The sequence below is a fragment of the Typopeltis vanoorti genome, chromosome 1 (assembly GCF_054136105.1).
Source record: "Typopeltis vanoorti isolate ZY-2024b chromosome 1, IOZ_Tvanoo_1.0, whole genome shotgun sequence".
NCBI lineage: Eukaryota > Metazoa > Arthropoda > Arachnida > Uropygi > Thelyphonidae > Typopeltis > Typopeltis vanoorti.
In genome coordinates, this window is record NC_143549.1 from 136,316,477 (window position 1) to 136,333,073 (window position 16,597).

General features: G+C 36.2%; 1 protein-coding gene across 1 annotated transcript in view; it reads right to left on the reverse strand.

Annotated features, from left to right (window-relative positions):
- Smu1 (Smu1 spliceosomal factor) overlaps positions 1-16,597 on the reverse strand; it is a 178,470-nt gene that overhangs the window by 147,564 nt on the left and 14,309 nt on the right. Inside the window, exon 3 of the mRNA XM_090393980.1 lies at positions 3,778-3,921. Coding sequence (XP_090250106.1) covers positions 3,778-3,921 — 144 coding nt within the window. The remainder of the gene's footprint in view (positions 1-3,777; positions 3,922-16,597) is intronic.

A 16,597-nucleotide genomic window follows, 5' to 3' on the forward strand; every position in this document is an offset into this window, starting at 1 on the left:
AGAAATAAGAAAACAATTATCTATAATTAACATAACAGAAGACATCACAAACTATAGAAAGAATTGAAAAAACCACATAGAAAGAATGAATGAGGATAGATGGCCGAATATTGCCTGGAAATATAAACCAAAGGGACATCAATCAAGAGGAAGACCCAGGAGGAGATGGGCAGGACTTTTTAAACCCTTGAAAACGTTACAGGTAAACAACTGCCTAACATGCAAAGCCAAGAAGAAGAAGACGACGACGATGACTTCCACTTCATTCACCTCAGTTCCTGTATAAGCCGCTGGTTCCCTTATTCCTGCCTGATGATATACTCTTGCTAAATGTCATCATCATCATCATCATCAAATTCCTGCCATGTACCCTCAAGGGATGTCCAAGTGTGTGCAAACAAAGTTTGCGCCTGAAAGTATCTTCAGAACTGAGGTAAAGTGGTGCAACACCGGGCAACTCCTTGCAAAGGTGGAGCAAGTTACCAACACTCCTATCTCAGTATTTCCCATAATGCAAAACACATCTACTTGCAGATATGTATAATGTTATGCATTAAGGGAAGGGCCACTACCCAGACTAGTTTCGATTTTTATTGAGGTCTTAGTAATTCTACTATTTCGACTGATCCAATTATCTTCTTACCATCAGTATTCTTTAAAATCATTCTGTGGTATACATTTTTTTTCTTCTTCTTTTACTTTCAACATATCAAAAGAACTTTTTGGAATTTTCTTTAGCCTGCATTGCTAACTTCCTTTCATAATCTGCTTTTGCTTTTCTTTTCATATTAAAGGTGTGCCTGCAGGTCACCTTTCTCCTTAAATTCCCTCCACAATTGTTTCTTTTTGTGCAGCTCCAGCTTAATTTCATTATTCATCCATTTAACTCCCACTTGATTTACTCTCCTGACTCTAGGTATGCAGTCAGCCATTACCTCTCTCAAACACTCCCTTTACCACTTCTTTTGCATTATCAACATTCAGCTCTTGCAGTTTTCCATGCCATGGGTGCTGATTCAGACAATCTCCTAAGTTTGTCATACTTACCAGCTCAGTAATTCCGCATATACCCTGTATTAGCTGAAAATTCCACACATTTAGCCATCTCCCACATCAAGACCATATGATTACTCTCACCAATTGGTGGCAACGTGATCATATTCGTTATAGACAATTTCTCAGATGCAATTACTATTAATACTATTTATTATATCTATTTATATAATATTAATACTATGAAATTACAATTAATATTAAAGAAAAATGATGTTGATGATGAGCATTTGTGATAATATGTAAGCTTGATATTTATAATTCAGTGGGTTGATTAGAGGTGGAATACAAGACTGGACTTAACAAAATAATTTTTACTCAGAGGAGCATGAGACTGTCGAGGGGAATTCTTGTTTCAGTAAATAGTTACCTTTTATAATGCAAATAACTGTACTGAAAATCATTAAAAAGAAAAAAAAAAGAGAAAAGACTGTGTGTGTGTGTGTGTGTGTGTGTGTGTGTGCATATAAAAGCCTCTTTTTTTATTTTGACAGAATATAACAAAACATACAGCTGAGAGAAATAGGAAAGGATGTTAATTTAGTGGTTTGGATATGGAGAAATGGTCACACCTATTGCACTGCTGCCATCTACACAACTTGCTGACTGCAAATTGTGTAGGTGACAGTGCTGTTGAGAGAGAGAGAGATAAACTGAGGTATAATAAAGAGATGTATAATTCTACAAAGAGTGAAATCTCATGTAAGAACAGTATTCCTTAAACTCATTTTCCCAAGGACTATAATATTCAGTTGTTCAAAAACATAACATGTTTCTTTCTTGCTCCACTGTTGACAGAAAAATAGATAAACAAAGGGATAATAAACAGTTCTGAAAACTAAGTCTACAAAAAAAAGATGAAATCTTATCTTATGTGGAATTATCGAAGATGTGGTGAGGGGAGGTGTTATCTTTTTTGTATGAGATAAGAATGTGTTCATGTAGAAATGAAGTTGACAAGGTTTTCCCTCACACCACTAAAAAGTGGTAAGGAGATTAGTGTTTAAGCTACTGGCTATTGAAGATCTTGTGGTATGGTTACCCAAGAGGGAATAGAAATGGAATTAGGAACAGGAGAAAGAACACAGGCTAAAATACAGACTCTGCAGTACACTGGCAGTGAAATCTGAATAAAGGAAGCAATTACCATAATACAGTGAATCATCAAAGAGAAAACTGGCAATTCACTTGAAAAGAGTGGCTAATGGATCATAAAATAACAGTCTGGTGGGTAGGCCTTTATGCCAGACCTGATTAAATATCATGCAAATCAAGTGAGTGACAATGCATATTTCTTCAAATCTTTCTGGGGTTTGTATCCAAAGATAGCAATGTTGACAAGAAGATGCACTGTGCTGTCAACTGAGAGTGATGAAAACCAAACTTTTAGTCGTTAATTGATTCATAGGCTCTTTATACTGATGATATAGCCCATCGTTTAAAGACAGTATTCAAAATGTTCAGTTGTTTACAGACATCAGCTGAGAGATGAATTTTATCACTTGATGCAAAACCATTGTCTTTCTTATTGAAGACCTAAAATGGCATAAGTGGCAAATTCTGTTTAATCACTAAGGCTATGTAAAAATATAAATATGAAATTAATTAAAAAACAAAAACTCCTTAGCCCACCAACAGTATGAATGTACTATAGGTTTACAAAAACCTATTGAGGTAGAAAGTAGCATTTCCTGCAGTTTCAACTATATACTGGTGAAACTACAGAAACAGAGAAGACAAGGGATTTGATGGTAATGACAAATAATAGCTTAAGTTGGATGAATAGCAATAAGTGTCCAAGTCACCACAAGAAGGATGATGATAATAATCGAGATAAGAAGGCAAATGCATCTTTATAAAAGGTGATTAGGCAAATCAGGACTACTGTGCAAAGATTTGATCTCCAGCACTGTTGGGAGAAAATACAGAGAGGATACAGAGATGAGTAAATAAGATTCTGTCAGGAATGGAAAAAGTAGAGTTGGGAATAGGATGAAAGTGTGTGGTTTGCAAAGCTTTCAGTCACCACCTCTCTCTTTTCACCTGCAGAGCTTGCAGATAGAAAGAGAAGTGGTGACAAACTTGTTGGTGAAAGGAGATTTGTGAAGGTTCTGTGCAAGATCTTCCCTGCATCTAATCGAGAAAAAAAGGTTTACTCTATAAGCTTATAAGGATATTATGAGCAAGAAGTAAATTTTTTGCATAGGGAATGGTGGATGTAGTATCAAAATAGGTAGTGAATGCACTGACATTAGAATGTAGTTCTAATGACAAGTCTAGTGATTAAGTAGTCATGAAAATAACACAAATATATGCAAACCTCTCAATACAACTCACATAATATTTATAGGATGCTGTTACATATTTGACTGTTTTTGTTACTAGCAAGAGCATAATTACTCAGAAAAAAAAGCAAAAATCAATTAAAAAAAGAAAACATCCATTGTACATAACATTAAAAAAAGATATTCTGTTATTATCATGTTTACTCGAAAGACAGTCTTTCCAAAGTATTCAACATAAGAACTTTTCTTTACTTATTGGACTTTCATTCCATAATGATTTAAACAAAGATTTTAACCATTTTAATGATAATTATTGCAAGTGCTGGATCTTAATTACTTGAAAGAAGGTATTTCCAAGATTTATAACAAATCCCTACTACATTCTATAATGATTACTTAATATAGCTAATTTAATAGTATATATATATATATATATTACCTGTTCATAAAGGTCAATAAGCTTTTTGTCTGGAAGTTTGAGAGACTGCACAACTTTGAGTACTGTGTCCCAGTGACCATTGTTGATATCTTGTACAAAACTGTCAACACTGTCTACTGTATTCAAAGAAATAGATGTTTCCTCCTGGAGGGGAGGAGGAAAAGAGAGAATTAATTGCATTAACAATTATTCAATGTAATACTGATCTATGCAATGTAAATTTGGGAAAATGAGTGCTGTATTTTTATCTACTTCCTTTCTTTCAACATTACTATTTTTCACTTAATTCACAGAATTTGAATCTTTCAGCTGCACTTTATTTATTTATTTATTATTATTTTTTTTAAATATTAAGTTTTGATTATGTTTTTGTATTGTTTCATATTATATGATAAAAACTTTTTCATATATATTTTATAAAGGCTTTTCCAATTGAAGGTGAGTTAGTTGATCTCATACGGAGGTAACAGGGTATTTTTTTTCTCCTGGAAAAACTCAGGTTTTTAATCCCGTGTACAGGCAAATTGGCCATTAGAGTACAATTTACAGACATGACTACTGTTGTTGGGTGGATGATGGTGTTGTTGGTAGTGTCATTGTGGGTAGGTGGAGAATTAAGTAGTGGGGGGGGGGGAGATGGAGATTTGATATGGAGAGAGAGAGAGAGGTGTAGGGGAAGAGAGGAGTGTCCTCCAGCAATGAGTCATTGGACTCCTTGGAGGTGTCATGTAAGAAGAATAAGAATTAAATTGCAAAGGATGTTCAATTCAACTGAATTAACAATAAAGAGGATTAGTTTAGAGTATATTTAGCTAGCGAGTTGTTTGTTAAGTTGTGGAATGTACACTAACATATTATTATGTATGTTAACACTACATGTACACATGGATAAGTGTACAAGAAGTACAGTGCTAAGCAAAATGCAGACAAGAATGGAGAAAGAAAAATTCAAGGTGGTGACAGCAGTGTGAAAGATGTGTGTGTGTGTGTGTGTGTGTGTGTGTGTGTGTGTGTGTGTGTGTGTGTGTGTGTGTGTGTGTGTGTGTACATGCTCACTTGTCAGTGAAAAAGTGATATAAAAGAAAAGGAAGAGTGTATTATTATTATTATTACATGACACCTCCAGGAAGTCCAAAGGCTCATCAAGGGAGAGTACCTACTCCACAACTCTCTGTCTGCACCAACTATAACCAACTGTAACTACCATCATCATCATCTACAACACCTCCAGAATCAAATTACAAACATCCAAGCCTACAGCGGGAATTCGAACCCACAGCCTTTTGGCTGGAGGGCAGATACGCTAATCACTCGGCCAACCTAGCTGGTATAGTATTTGAAATTTTTAAGCTTTGACAAGTGCTTCACAATACCAGGACAAATGTAAAGACTAGAAGAGAGCTTAGCATAAGTTAAGGAAATAAAGGAATAAAAGAAAGATCACGAAAATAGAAACAGCCATAAACAGATATGTTGCTTTCCTGATCGAAGATGTGCTGCATAAGTGAGCAATGAAAGCATATTTTCCACGAGCAACAGACTTGTAATGTAACAGGTAATTTACAAGCAAGTAGAATTAGTGAAATGATTGTATTGGTTGAAACAAATGATTTTAAAGGAAATAAGTATAGCAAGAGATAGAGAAGATATCAGAGTTGTCGAGTTATGTTAAAAAGAGGAGCAAGAAGTTAAGATTGTGAATCTCATGTTACAGTATCACAGGAATGAACTTGACAGAAAGCTGCGATTGCAAATGATGTGGAAGTGTGCAGAACGTATTACATTTGAATGGGTCTGGAGAAACTGTTGTTGAGTGAAAGTGTGAATGTAGATAGTCAGCAAAACCTGATGTGTCTGGTGGGAGTTGCAAGAAAGTGTGAATGTCTATATTAAATTTAAGAGATTGAAACTGAATGTAATGACAGAGAGAGAGAATGACAGTGTGTTAGAGATGACATTAGGAAATGCAGGACTAGTTTTGTCGTGAAGTGAAAAATGTGAAAATATTGCGATATATTTGGTTCAGGAATTGGTCATATTTTATAAGTCATCATCATCATCAAATTCCTGACATGTACTCTCAAGGGGTGTACAGGATATGATAGTACTACATGAAAAATTTACATCATTACTAACTTCCTATCTACAATTTGCTCCAAATCAGTCTATTACATGTCAAGACTCCAATATTATCATTATCAGATCTTATATTTCAATCATCTAAGGCACATTGTACCGTATCAATCCACCTATATCTTGGTCTTCCTCTGGGTCGTTTTCTTGCCGTTTTCAGGGAACACTTGTTTTGCTAATCTTTCCTTGCCAATTCTGTTTAAGTTACCATACCACCTGAGATTAGCTCTGCTAACGCACTCCTGGATGCCGACAATGTATAATTTCCTCGTTTTTAATATGGTATTGTCATTGATAATATCTGTTCATGCCTCTAATTTTTCTCAGGACTCTCATATCTGCGGGCTCTAGTCTTTGGTTTAAGTGTCCTACTTCTGACCCAGTTCTCAGATCCATAAATTAAAACTGGTTTGAACACTGTTTTTATATACAGCTAATTTAGTGTTCCAACTAATTTCTCTCTTATTCCATATGAATTTATTCAATTGACTTCCTACCATATAAGCTTGGTTGATTCTGTTGTCTATTTCCATATTTAATTTACCATCTTCACTAAAAATCATGCCTAAGTAGCTGAAATGTTTTACTTGTTCCACAGGTTCTCTGTTCACAACACAGTTGACATTTTCAACAATTCTACCAATTTTCATTGTCTTTTTAATGCTGACCTTCATACCATATCTATTACAACAGTTATTCAATTTAGTCAGGGAATCTTGCAAACTTGCAGCGGATTTATTCAGAAGTATAACATCGTCTGCATAAAGCAAAGCGCTGACATAAACATCCCCAATTCTGATATCTTCTTTAATTCCTTCATAATGCGATCCATATAGATAATGAATAACAGAGGGGATAATGTACATCCTTGTCTCACACCAGATTTAACATTAAACCATCTTCCTGTACATCCTTCAATTCTAACTGCCGACTTACAACTCAAATACAGACTAAGTATTGCTTGATATAATGCCCCATTGACACCATATAACTGTAGCGTATTGAATAGCTTCTCTCTTGGCACCTTGTCATATGCCTTTTCCAGATCGACAAAACTTAAATACAGATCTTTGTTATATTCCCATGCTTTCTCGACTATTTGTGATAAAGTGAAGATCTGATCCTGACAGCCTCTATTTGGCTTGAATCCAGCTTGTTCTTCCACAATTCTTCTCAACTATTTCACAAGTATACTATAGATCTTGCCAGGAACACTAGTAGAAATGCCTCTGTAATTCTCACATTCAGTTTTACTTCCCTTTTTATATATGTGCACTATTAGAGCTCTACTCCAATCATCGGGAATTCGTCTCTCTGTCCAGGCTTTCTGAACTATGCAGTGCAGCCACTGTAATACTTTTATACCACCAAACTTCAGCATTTCTGGTTGAATATTATCTATTTCTGCTGCCTTTCCACATTTCAAACCTTTGATGGCTTTTCTACTTCAACTATGGATATGTATTCCTGACTATATGCCTGTTGAGTATTTTTTTTACTACTGTGCTATCACTGCTTCTTTCATTTAGCAATTTTTTGAAGTAATTACTCCATACTTCAAGGATATCTTTTTCTCCCGTTTTCATGTTACCTTTATCAGCTCTAACTCCTTTTACAGCACTCTTTCCTCCATTTCTAAGCTTCTTCAACAACCTCCAGAATATCTTACCACCCTCTTGATATTTATTTTCTATGTTCTTACCAAAGTTCTCCCATGACTTTTGTTTAGCTAGTTTTACACAATGTTTCGCTTTCTTACATTTATCTCTGTATTCTCTAAGAGAAAAAGCTGACATATTTGCAAGGAACTTTTGATATGCTTTTTTCTTTTTTCTTCACTGCTGCTTTAACTTCCTGTGTTCACCATGGAGTCCTGATTTTTCTATCCTTGCAGACAACCTCAACACATGCCTCTCTGGCTGAATCAATCAGGGTTTTCTTCAAGGCTTGCCACTGAATCTCCAAGGTTTGGTTCCTATTCTACAACTCTTTCATTTTTTCTTCTATAATCTTTGTGTATGTTATTCTACAGTTCACATCTGAGAGCTAGTCAACTTTTATTCGCTTTAAAACTTTCTTACATGGTATTCTTTTCAATATGAAATTCAATTTTATCCCACTCAAGACTAAGTAGTGATCGATTCCAATTTCAAATCCTCTGTACACTCTGGTGCAGGAAGAAATAACCAGTCCATGTCTCCTGAGCAGAAATCCAACAGGTATTTGCCATTTTTATTAGCTTTGCTCTTTTCTCCAGATTTTCCCAAAATATTTTTGTATGTCTGACAATCATTTCCTACTCTGCTATTTAGATCCCCAACAAGGACCAACTTTTCCTTTTTCATTGTGTCAGTTTATTTTTCTAAAGCATCAAAAAATTCCTCCACTTCTACCTTAGTAGAGCCTTCTGTGGGACCATAGGCACAAATAAGTCTCATTGTCCAGTTCCCCATTCTGAAATTTGCCCAAATCACTCTACTTGACACTGCCTGCCATTCAAGAAGAATTAGCCTCGTATTTTGTGTTGAATACTATGGCTAATCCTTCTTTTCCTTGATTGTCATTGCTTGAATATAACATTTTGTATTTATTGCTCAGAAAGAACTCAACAGTTTTTGTCTTTTTCGTTTCGGTCATGCCTATTATGTCGATCTGGTACTTATCTAATTCCTCAACTAGTTGCTTTTCCATTTCTTTGCCATTCAGGCTTCTTATGTTGATAGTACCGATCTATAACTCTGGTGATGTTGAGCTGGGGTGTGTTTTCAGATTTGTTCCAGTAACTGACTTTTCGCTGTTCGCCCTGGTTCCCTGGCGAAAACAACGTGGGCGTTGTTTAACTGGGAGACGCTTCAGACGGCATGAAATTTTGTCATGTTGTACCATCATTTTTTATTTTGGTTTAACCAATAAGATTACAATTTGGTCAGCTAAATCCCAAATTGCCAGCCCATCCTCGTTCGTTCAGTATCCAGGTAGATGTTCATTAGGTTAGAAGCCCTGGTCAGTTTGTAACCAGTTTACCATATTTGGTTAGGACAAAATGTTAGAAACATCCGGGAAGTATTGCTACTCACATAGAATCCACCAACAGTGGTATGAGCACAGACAATAGATTTGAGGCTGTTTGATATGAGATATTAACAGGGAAAAATACACCACTGGATGCTACTACATAGCAGGATCATCTAAAGAGGACTGTGAACTGCATGGATAAGTAGATAAATTTTATGAATATGGAGGGGAGGTAGAAAATTCATTCCATCAAAGAGAATTTACAGAATAATTCAGGGATAACTCTGTTAAGCACATCAAATCTACTAAAAGGCACCTGAAAATCCATCTATAAACGAGATGACTGTTATACTTCCAATAGGAGAGAAAGAGAGAAATCAAAGTTTGAACTTGGAAGGTGATAATGCATGTAAGAGTGCTAAGAAGTGACATAGGTGAAATACGCTATCTACCAATAATTGTCTGGACACTTCTGCAATTTATAATCGATACCAGCAGGCAAACCCACCTTTGTATATCCACCTTTGGTTTTGATCACCTCCAGAACCCTTTGAGAGAGGCTTTCCACCAATGTGCAGCAGACATCAGGTGGAAGTTTCTTCATTCCTCCATCAAAGCATCACTGAGTTCAGCAACAGATAGAGGACTGCTCTGGACCTCAATCACCACTCCAATTCATTTCACAGGTGTTTAATGGGATCGAGGTCTGGGCTCTGCACAGGCCAGGGCAGTCGTTTATCACCCACATACCATTCCATAGCAGCTGCAGTTTTTTGGAATGGGGCACTGTCGTCTTGATAATAACATGGGTCCACTCCATAAAAACTCCACAGTACAGCCAGCCTGATTATCCAGAATATCAAGGTACTGAGCTGCCTTCATGGAACCACAGACAATGACCACTGGTCCCACTCCAAACTAGCTGAATGCACCCCACACCATTACTTCACCACCACCACTAAACTTTACTGTGGGTAGAACACACTGTGGTAACAAGCATTCACCAGGTTGCCTCCACACCCTGTCACTAGACTGGAAACAGGTGAACCTTGATTCATCACTCTGGAGTACCATTTTCCATTGGCAATTGTCCAGTTCACATGCTCTTTGACCAGGCCAGATGAGCTGCCTTTTTCTTCATTGTGATATTTGGCTTGTGCCGCTGCTCTTCCATAGAAACAGTAAATGGAGTTCTTTTCATACAGTATTAGTGCCCACCATGATGTTACTGGCACTCATCCGTAATAAGTCCCAGTCCTGTCACTAGACTGGAAACAGGTGAACCTTGATTCATCACTCTGGAGTACCATTTTCCATTGGCAATTGTCCAGTTCACACGCTCTTTGACCAGGCCAGATGAGCCGCCTTTTTCTTCATTGTGATATTTGGCTTGTGCCGCTGCTCTTCCATAGAAACAGTAAATGGAGTTCTTTTCGTACAGTATTAGTGCCCACCATGATGTTACTGGCACTCATCCGTAATAAGTCCCAGTAACATCATGGAACTCATCACGGATGGTCTGTGCCGATTGTAGCCAGTTTTTGCATGCTACCTGTTTTAACACCCTCCTGTCCCTGTTCAGTCATTTTCGGCAGCTACTCTGTGTGTTTTCTTGCACTAGTGATGCCAGAATGTCTCCATTTGTTGATTGCATTGCCATGTTGATTTGGATGCGTCAGTTAAGTGGCAATGGCATGTATGGACATACCACGAATGTGACAGCCCATGATGACACCTCTCTCTCTCAAAGTCGCTGAGTTCACATTGTATTGCCATACCACCCGTATTCAACTGCTACAATGAAATACTGCTTCCTACTATCTGTACACCGGCTTTTATGTTATTAACAAACCTAGAATGTTCCATAACGTCAAATAAGAAGGGTGTCTGGACAATTATTGGTAGATAGTGCATAAGGCAGGTGATTACAATAAATTTAGTAAGCATCCTGAAGTATGAGAAACTGCATGACAGAGAAATCAAGTGTACTGGACACACTCAAGGGGTATCTAAAGGAAGAAATATCTGATTGTATATTCAGAATTCAGAGAATAAATTAAACTGTAGTTCAACATTTTAATGCAAGAGCTGCATAAAATATGAGTGAGATTGTTGATCCAATATCACGAGAATGATAATGAGGCTCAAGAGCTCTATAAAGAACAGACTAGAAGAGTGACAACCATGGTGAGGAAGGGGAAATCGAAAAGTTAGTTGATTAGGCCAAAGGAATTTCCACAGAATTTTATTGCTAAGTAGAAAGTAAGGAAGAACAACCTTAGTGAATGTCAGATATACTAGAAATAGCATAGTTAAGTAGTTCACTTTAGTAATGTATACATTCCAAGCAGATCCATTAGCTCTCTGGATGCCAAAGAGAACTGGATGAAAGAAAAGAGCTAGATGAGTGAGAGATGAGATATTAAAATATCATAAGAAGTTGATCTGAAATCATAATCACTTCATATGAATATAACAGCTGGACTAGATGAGATATTGGAACAGATGCTGAAGGAATGTGCATAAGAGTTAGCAATGTCTGTAACCTAGTTCAACTAGAGTCTCAACACATGCATGATTCCCTGAGTACAATGAGAGGCAGGGTACTTGTATTATACGAGGGTGGTCTGAAAAGTTCTCAGCCTAACAATGAAAAAACGAATTTATAATTTCAAAATTATTTTTATTTTTCAACATAATCTCCCTTAAGACTAATACATTTATTCCAGCGATGCTCCAGCACCACATTCATGTCCCTGTAATGGTTATCAATAAGATCTGCAAAATACCCCTCTACAGCTGTAATCACCCCTTGATTTGAAGAAAAACACTGACCAGCAAGAAAAAGTTTTAGTTTTGGGAAGAAATAGAAGTCAGAGGCAGCCAAATCTAGGGAATAGGGTGAATGTTCCAACAATTCATATTCAGATCCCTTAATCTTCCCATTGCCAAAACACCTTTGTGGGCAGGTGCATTGTCCTGATGAAAGATGATTTTTTTCATTCTGCAAACCAGGTCTTTTCTCACGAATGTTTTTGTCTAGTCTGGTTAAAAGATCGGAATAATATTCCCATGTTGTTGTTTTGTCCTTTTCAAGATAATTAATAAAAAAATGCCTTTAGCATCCCCAAAACACCTGCTGATGGAACCGACTTTGTCTTCTTTGGTGCTAAACAACAGCTTCTGTCCACTGTTTTGACTGCTGTTTGGATTCTGGTGTGTAATGGTGAATCCAGGTCTCATCCATAGTAATAAATCAATGCACAAAATCAGTTTTATTCTTGTTAAAATGCTCCAAGCACTACTCAGAGATTTGAATGCAAGTGCGTTTTGGATCTGCTATGAGCAAGCGTGACACCCATCTTGTGCAAAGCTTTCATTTGCAATTCTTCATGCAAAATATATCCTACACGTTCTTTTGAAATGTCTTATAGTTTCAGCAATTTCATGCACTTTGACTCGCCTGTCATCCAATACCATATCGTGCACTTGATCAATGATTTCTGGTGTTGTTACTTTTTTGGATATCTGTCACGTGAATCATCTTCAAGGCTGGTACAACCGCGTTTAAACTCGGCAGCTCATTTCTTAATTGTCTAAAACGAAGGAGAAGAGTGCCCATAAACTTTTATGAACTTCGAATGAATTTCCTTTGGTGTTAAACCTTCTTTTACAAAGAATTTTATAACAGCATGATACTCAATTTTATCCATTTTAAGGGATAAGACAACACTTTTGCTTCAGACAGCTGTATAAATCAAACTACTTGATAGAATGACTTGCAATTTCACATGGATGCTTATGACAAACGCACCAACTTAGAAAAAAAAAATCTTTCTGATAGTGTTGCCATCTATGGTCGAGGCCAAGAACTTTTCAGAACACTCTCGTATTATTGTAATCTGTGTCATAAGGGTTGTGGAATAGAAGAAGTAACATGCATTTCATTAATTCTGTTAGAATTGTAGCCAGTAGATAAGAAGATGTGATAAATATGGTAGGTTTAAAATCATATTGTTATGATTAGGGATTCTGGGAATAATTTGTGAATCTATTATCCTGTGTTAATGGGTTTCTGTAATAGTGCTGCCTTCTATGGTCGAGGCCGAGAATATTTCAGACCACCCTCGTATAAGGGCAGGGCAAGGACTGATGCAACACATTATGCACCAATAAGTATCTCCTGTATGATTATCAAGGTAGTATTGAAGAGGATGTTTAGGAATCCCATCAAAGGTAGACAGTGCTATAGAGGACAGCATCAGTTTTGTCAAAGGTTGGTCGTGCTTTATCAATCTGCTCATATTCTATAACAGAATGACAGCACAGCTGGATAAGAGAAATAGATATACTACAGTGGGTGTCATATACCACAATATCAATTACCGTGATATCTGCATACTAGTATAATACTTACTGGGATGCCTGGATTTCCATTTTTCTTTTGGAATGCATTAAAAAAATTTCAGTCAAAATCTGCCTGACCATTATTTTCTGAGGTGTGCAATGCCCCCCCCCCCATCATTCCAAGAAGTGAAGTTTGACTATTAGTGATAAATATGTTAAAAGTATTTTTATAACAGGATGTCAATGCTATAGAATAAATATTACAGAGAACATGCATTCAGTGTATTTTCTCAAGCCAGGTAATTTTTATAACATTTTTATAACAGGATGTCAATGCTATAGAATAAATATTACAGGGAACATGCATTCAAGGTATTTTCTCATTCACATTTTTTTTACATTGCATTTTGTTTCTGTTTGTGGTCACTCAGACAGAAAGAGCAAATCTCCATGTCATGTCAGCTTATGTCAGATAAATCACATTTGGAATGCCCAACAGGGCATAAGAGATGTGATAAGAGGCTAAATTCAGAAAGTATATACAGATATGCATGTTCTGGTATTTTGATACATTTGAACAATTTTATTACTAAAACAGAATTTTTAGTGATTCACTTTAATTTTGTGAATTGTTTACATAGTTATAATGAATCCACAAAAATGGAAAAGTGAGGGTAGTAAGTTTGTTTTGAGCAAAAGCAAAATTAATACAATGAAAATTTATGGATCTGAATACAAAATTACATATCACACACCCGAAAAATGAAGATTTATGCCTGTTTTTCATGCCAATTTAATAGATTTTTCACTTAAAATTTTGCTATAATTTTTGAGTTTAATTAAAATGAAACCTTTTTAATTAAACAAAAAAACTTTTTTGAGAATTCCAAAATTTACATTTTTATTGATTTTCTTCCGTTAAATTTGTATTTTTTAATTAATTAATTTTTTTTTATTAATGTGTAATTTTAAAGATGTTGAAAGTTTATTTTTCACTTGGTTAGATTATAATAAATTTAGTTTAATCCTTTATCCAGGTGTGAGCAAACAAAGTTTGTGCCTGAAAGTATCTTCACGACTGGGGTAAGGTAGTGCAACACCAGGACGACTCCTTGCAAAGGTGGAGCAAGCTACCAACACTCCTATCTCAGTATCTCCCATAATGCAAAACACATCTCCTTGCAGATATGTCTAATGTTATGCATTAAGGGAAGGGCCACTACCCAGACTAGTTTCGACCTTTATTGAGGTCTCTTCAGTGGGAGCCAGGCCCAAGTGGAGATACCAGCCAGAAGCATTAGTAAAGTCATCTCTACCTATAGGAGTTGCCAAATGGTGTGCCACCTTTTTAATAAATTACTCTGGATTTAGATCGGACTGCTTTGGCTACAATACGTGTGTAGAGGCTTAAGTGCTGTGAGGACATCATGTTGGAGGCTTATGGATTTTTTTACAACACTCAAAAAGAATTAAAATAGAATTTAATACTTCCTATATTTCATCTTAGTCACTAGGACATCTACGGGGATTACAAAAACAATTAATGTAACATATACACAAATAACAAACAATACTAAGCCCAACCACATGGGTGACACTAAAGTCCTATCTAGGTAGAGCGCCCTCTAAGGGCAGTAGTAGGTGGCCTGGAATGTAAGATGGGAACTCTTAGGTGGGAACTAGTCTAGAGGAACACAATTCTTACATCTTCAAACACAACTATGGCCATTCAGGCTTGGCTGACCACGTTTTGGACACCACCCACAGGGTATCATGGAAGAAAACCACCATGCTCCACCACAGCAAATTCAAGAAAGAGAGACTTTTCTTAGAAGCAGCAGCAGCTCTCAAAAACCAACCAAATCTCAATTAATACAGTTGCATTAAGCTTCCGAAGATTTGGGAAACACTCATCACCAGAGTTCCCACCTTACATTCCAGGCCACCTACTACTGCCCTTAGAGGGTGCTCTACCTAGATAGGACTTTAGTGTCACCCACGTGGTTGGGCTTAGTATTGTTTGTTATTTGTGTATATGTTACATTAATTGTTTTTGTAATCCCCGTAGATGTCCTAGTGACTAGGACGAAATATAGGAAGTATTAAATTCTATTTTAATTCTTTTTGAGTGTTGTAAAAAATCCATTAAGCCTCCAACATGATGCTTTGGTTACAATAGGTTTCTTTTTCACCCAACACTAAGTGATAGCATCAAATACATTTCCAAATTCTAAAGTATTGCCCCTGACTTCTATTTTAAGATATCTGTTTACTTTATTCTAGCATGTTTAATTCCTCTGGGTCTCTATAAGTGGGTTTTGGAACGAACTTACATAGATAAATTCTAACATATTTCTGATTTCTAGGGCCTTTTCCCTTGAACTACATATTCATATATACACAGTATCATGCTAATTTTTCTGGGCTAATTTATATGGGCTGTTAGTATTATTTACATATCAAATTTACAAGTTTACTTTTTATGAATTTTGGATGACTCCTGTAAAAGTCGATGCAATAAAATTTTGGAAAATTTATGCTGCATCGAATTTACAGTTCCAAGTTCCCATGTTTAGTTCACATAGCATGCATACACAATACTAAGAATTAGCATGATTAATACAACTAACAACTACAAGTTTTTACAAATATATTACAATATATTATACAAAATAGTGGCACACAACAGTAGATAATATTTTAACATTTATTCTGATGAACAAAATTGGCCTTGGGATTGGCAGATTATATTAAACTTCGAATGAGATACTATTATATTATAATTCTTCTCATTCAGAATTTAACACCAGCTAACAGTGGGAAATTCAATTCATAGTAAGCTAACAGCACAAGATGGAAATATAATATCGCATAATGAACTTTTTTTCTGATAATTAATGTTTAAGGGAAACATTAATTATCAGATCCCTCTTTACATCCTAGGCCCATAGAGGGTACACCACCTAGATAGGACTTTAGTTTCACTCAGGTGTAATGCATTTGTGTGTGTTGTTACAAAAAGTTTTTTGTAATCCCTGAAGATGTCTCTGTGACTGAGACGAAATATTGGAAGCATTAAAATTAGTTTTAATCCTTTCTCAGTGCTGATAATATTCCATTAAACCTCCAACATGAACACATGGTTTATGAGGTATTGTGTGTTCTTTATACAGGAGGGGGGGGGGGATGACCTATCGACTCATTGAGTGTTGACGCTAATTTCTTGGCTAGGTGATAATTAGGGCTGTCTATATCCTCAACTATTGGCAAGGTATACAAACAAGTTGATAGTTCATTAGTTCATAAGTTGATAAGCAGTGTTATC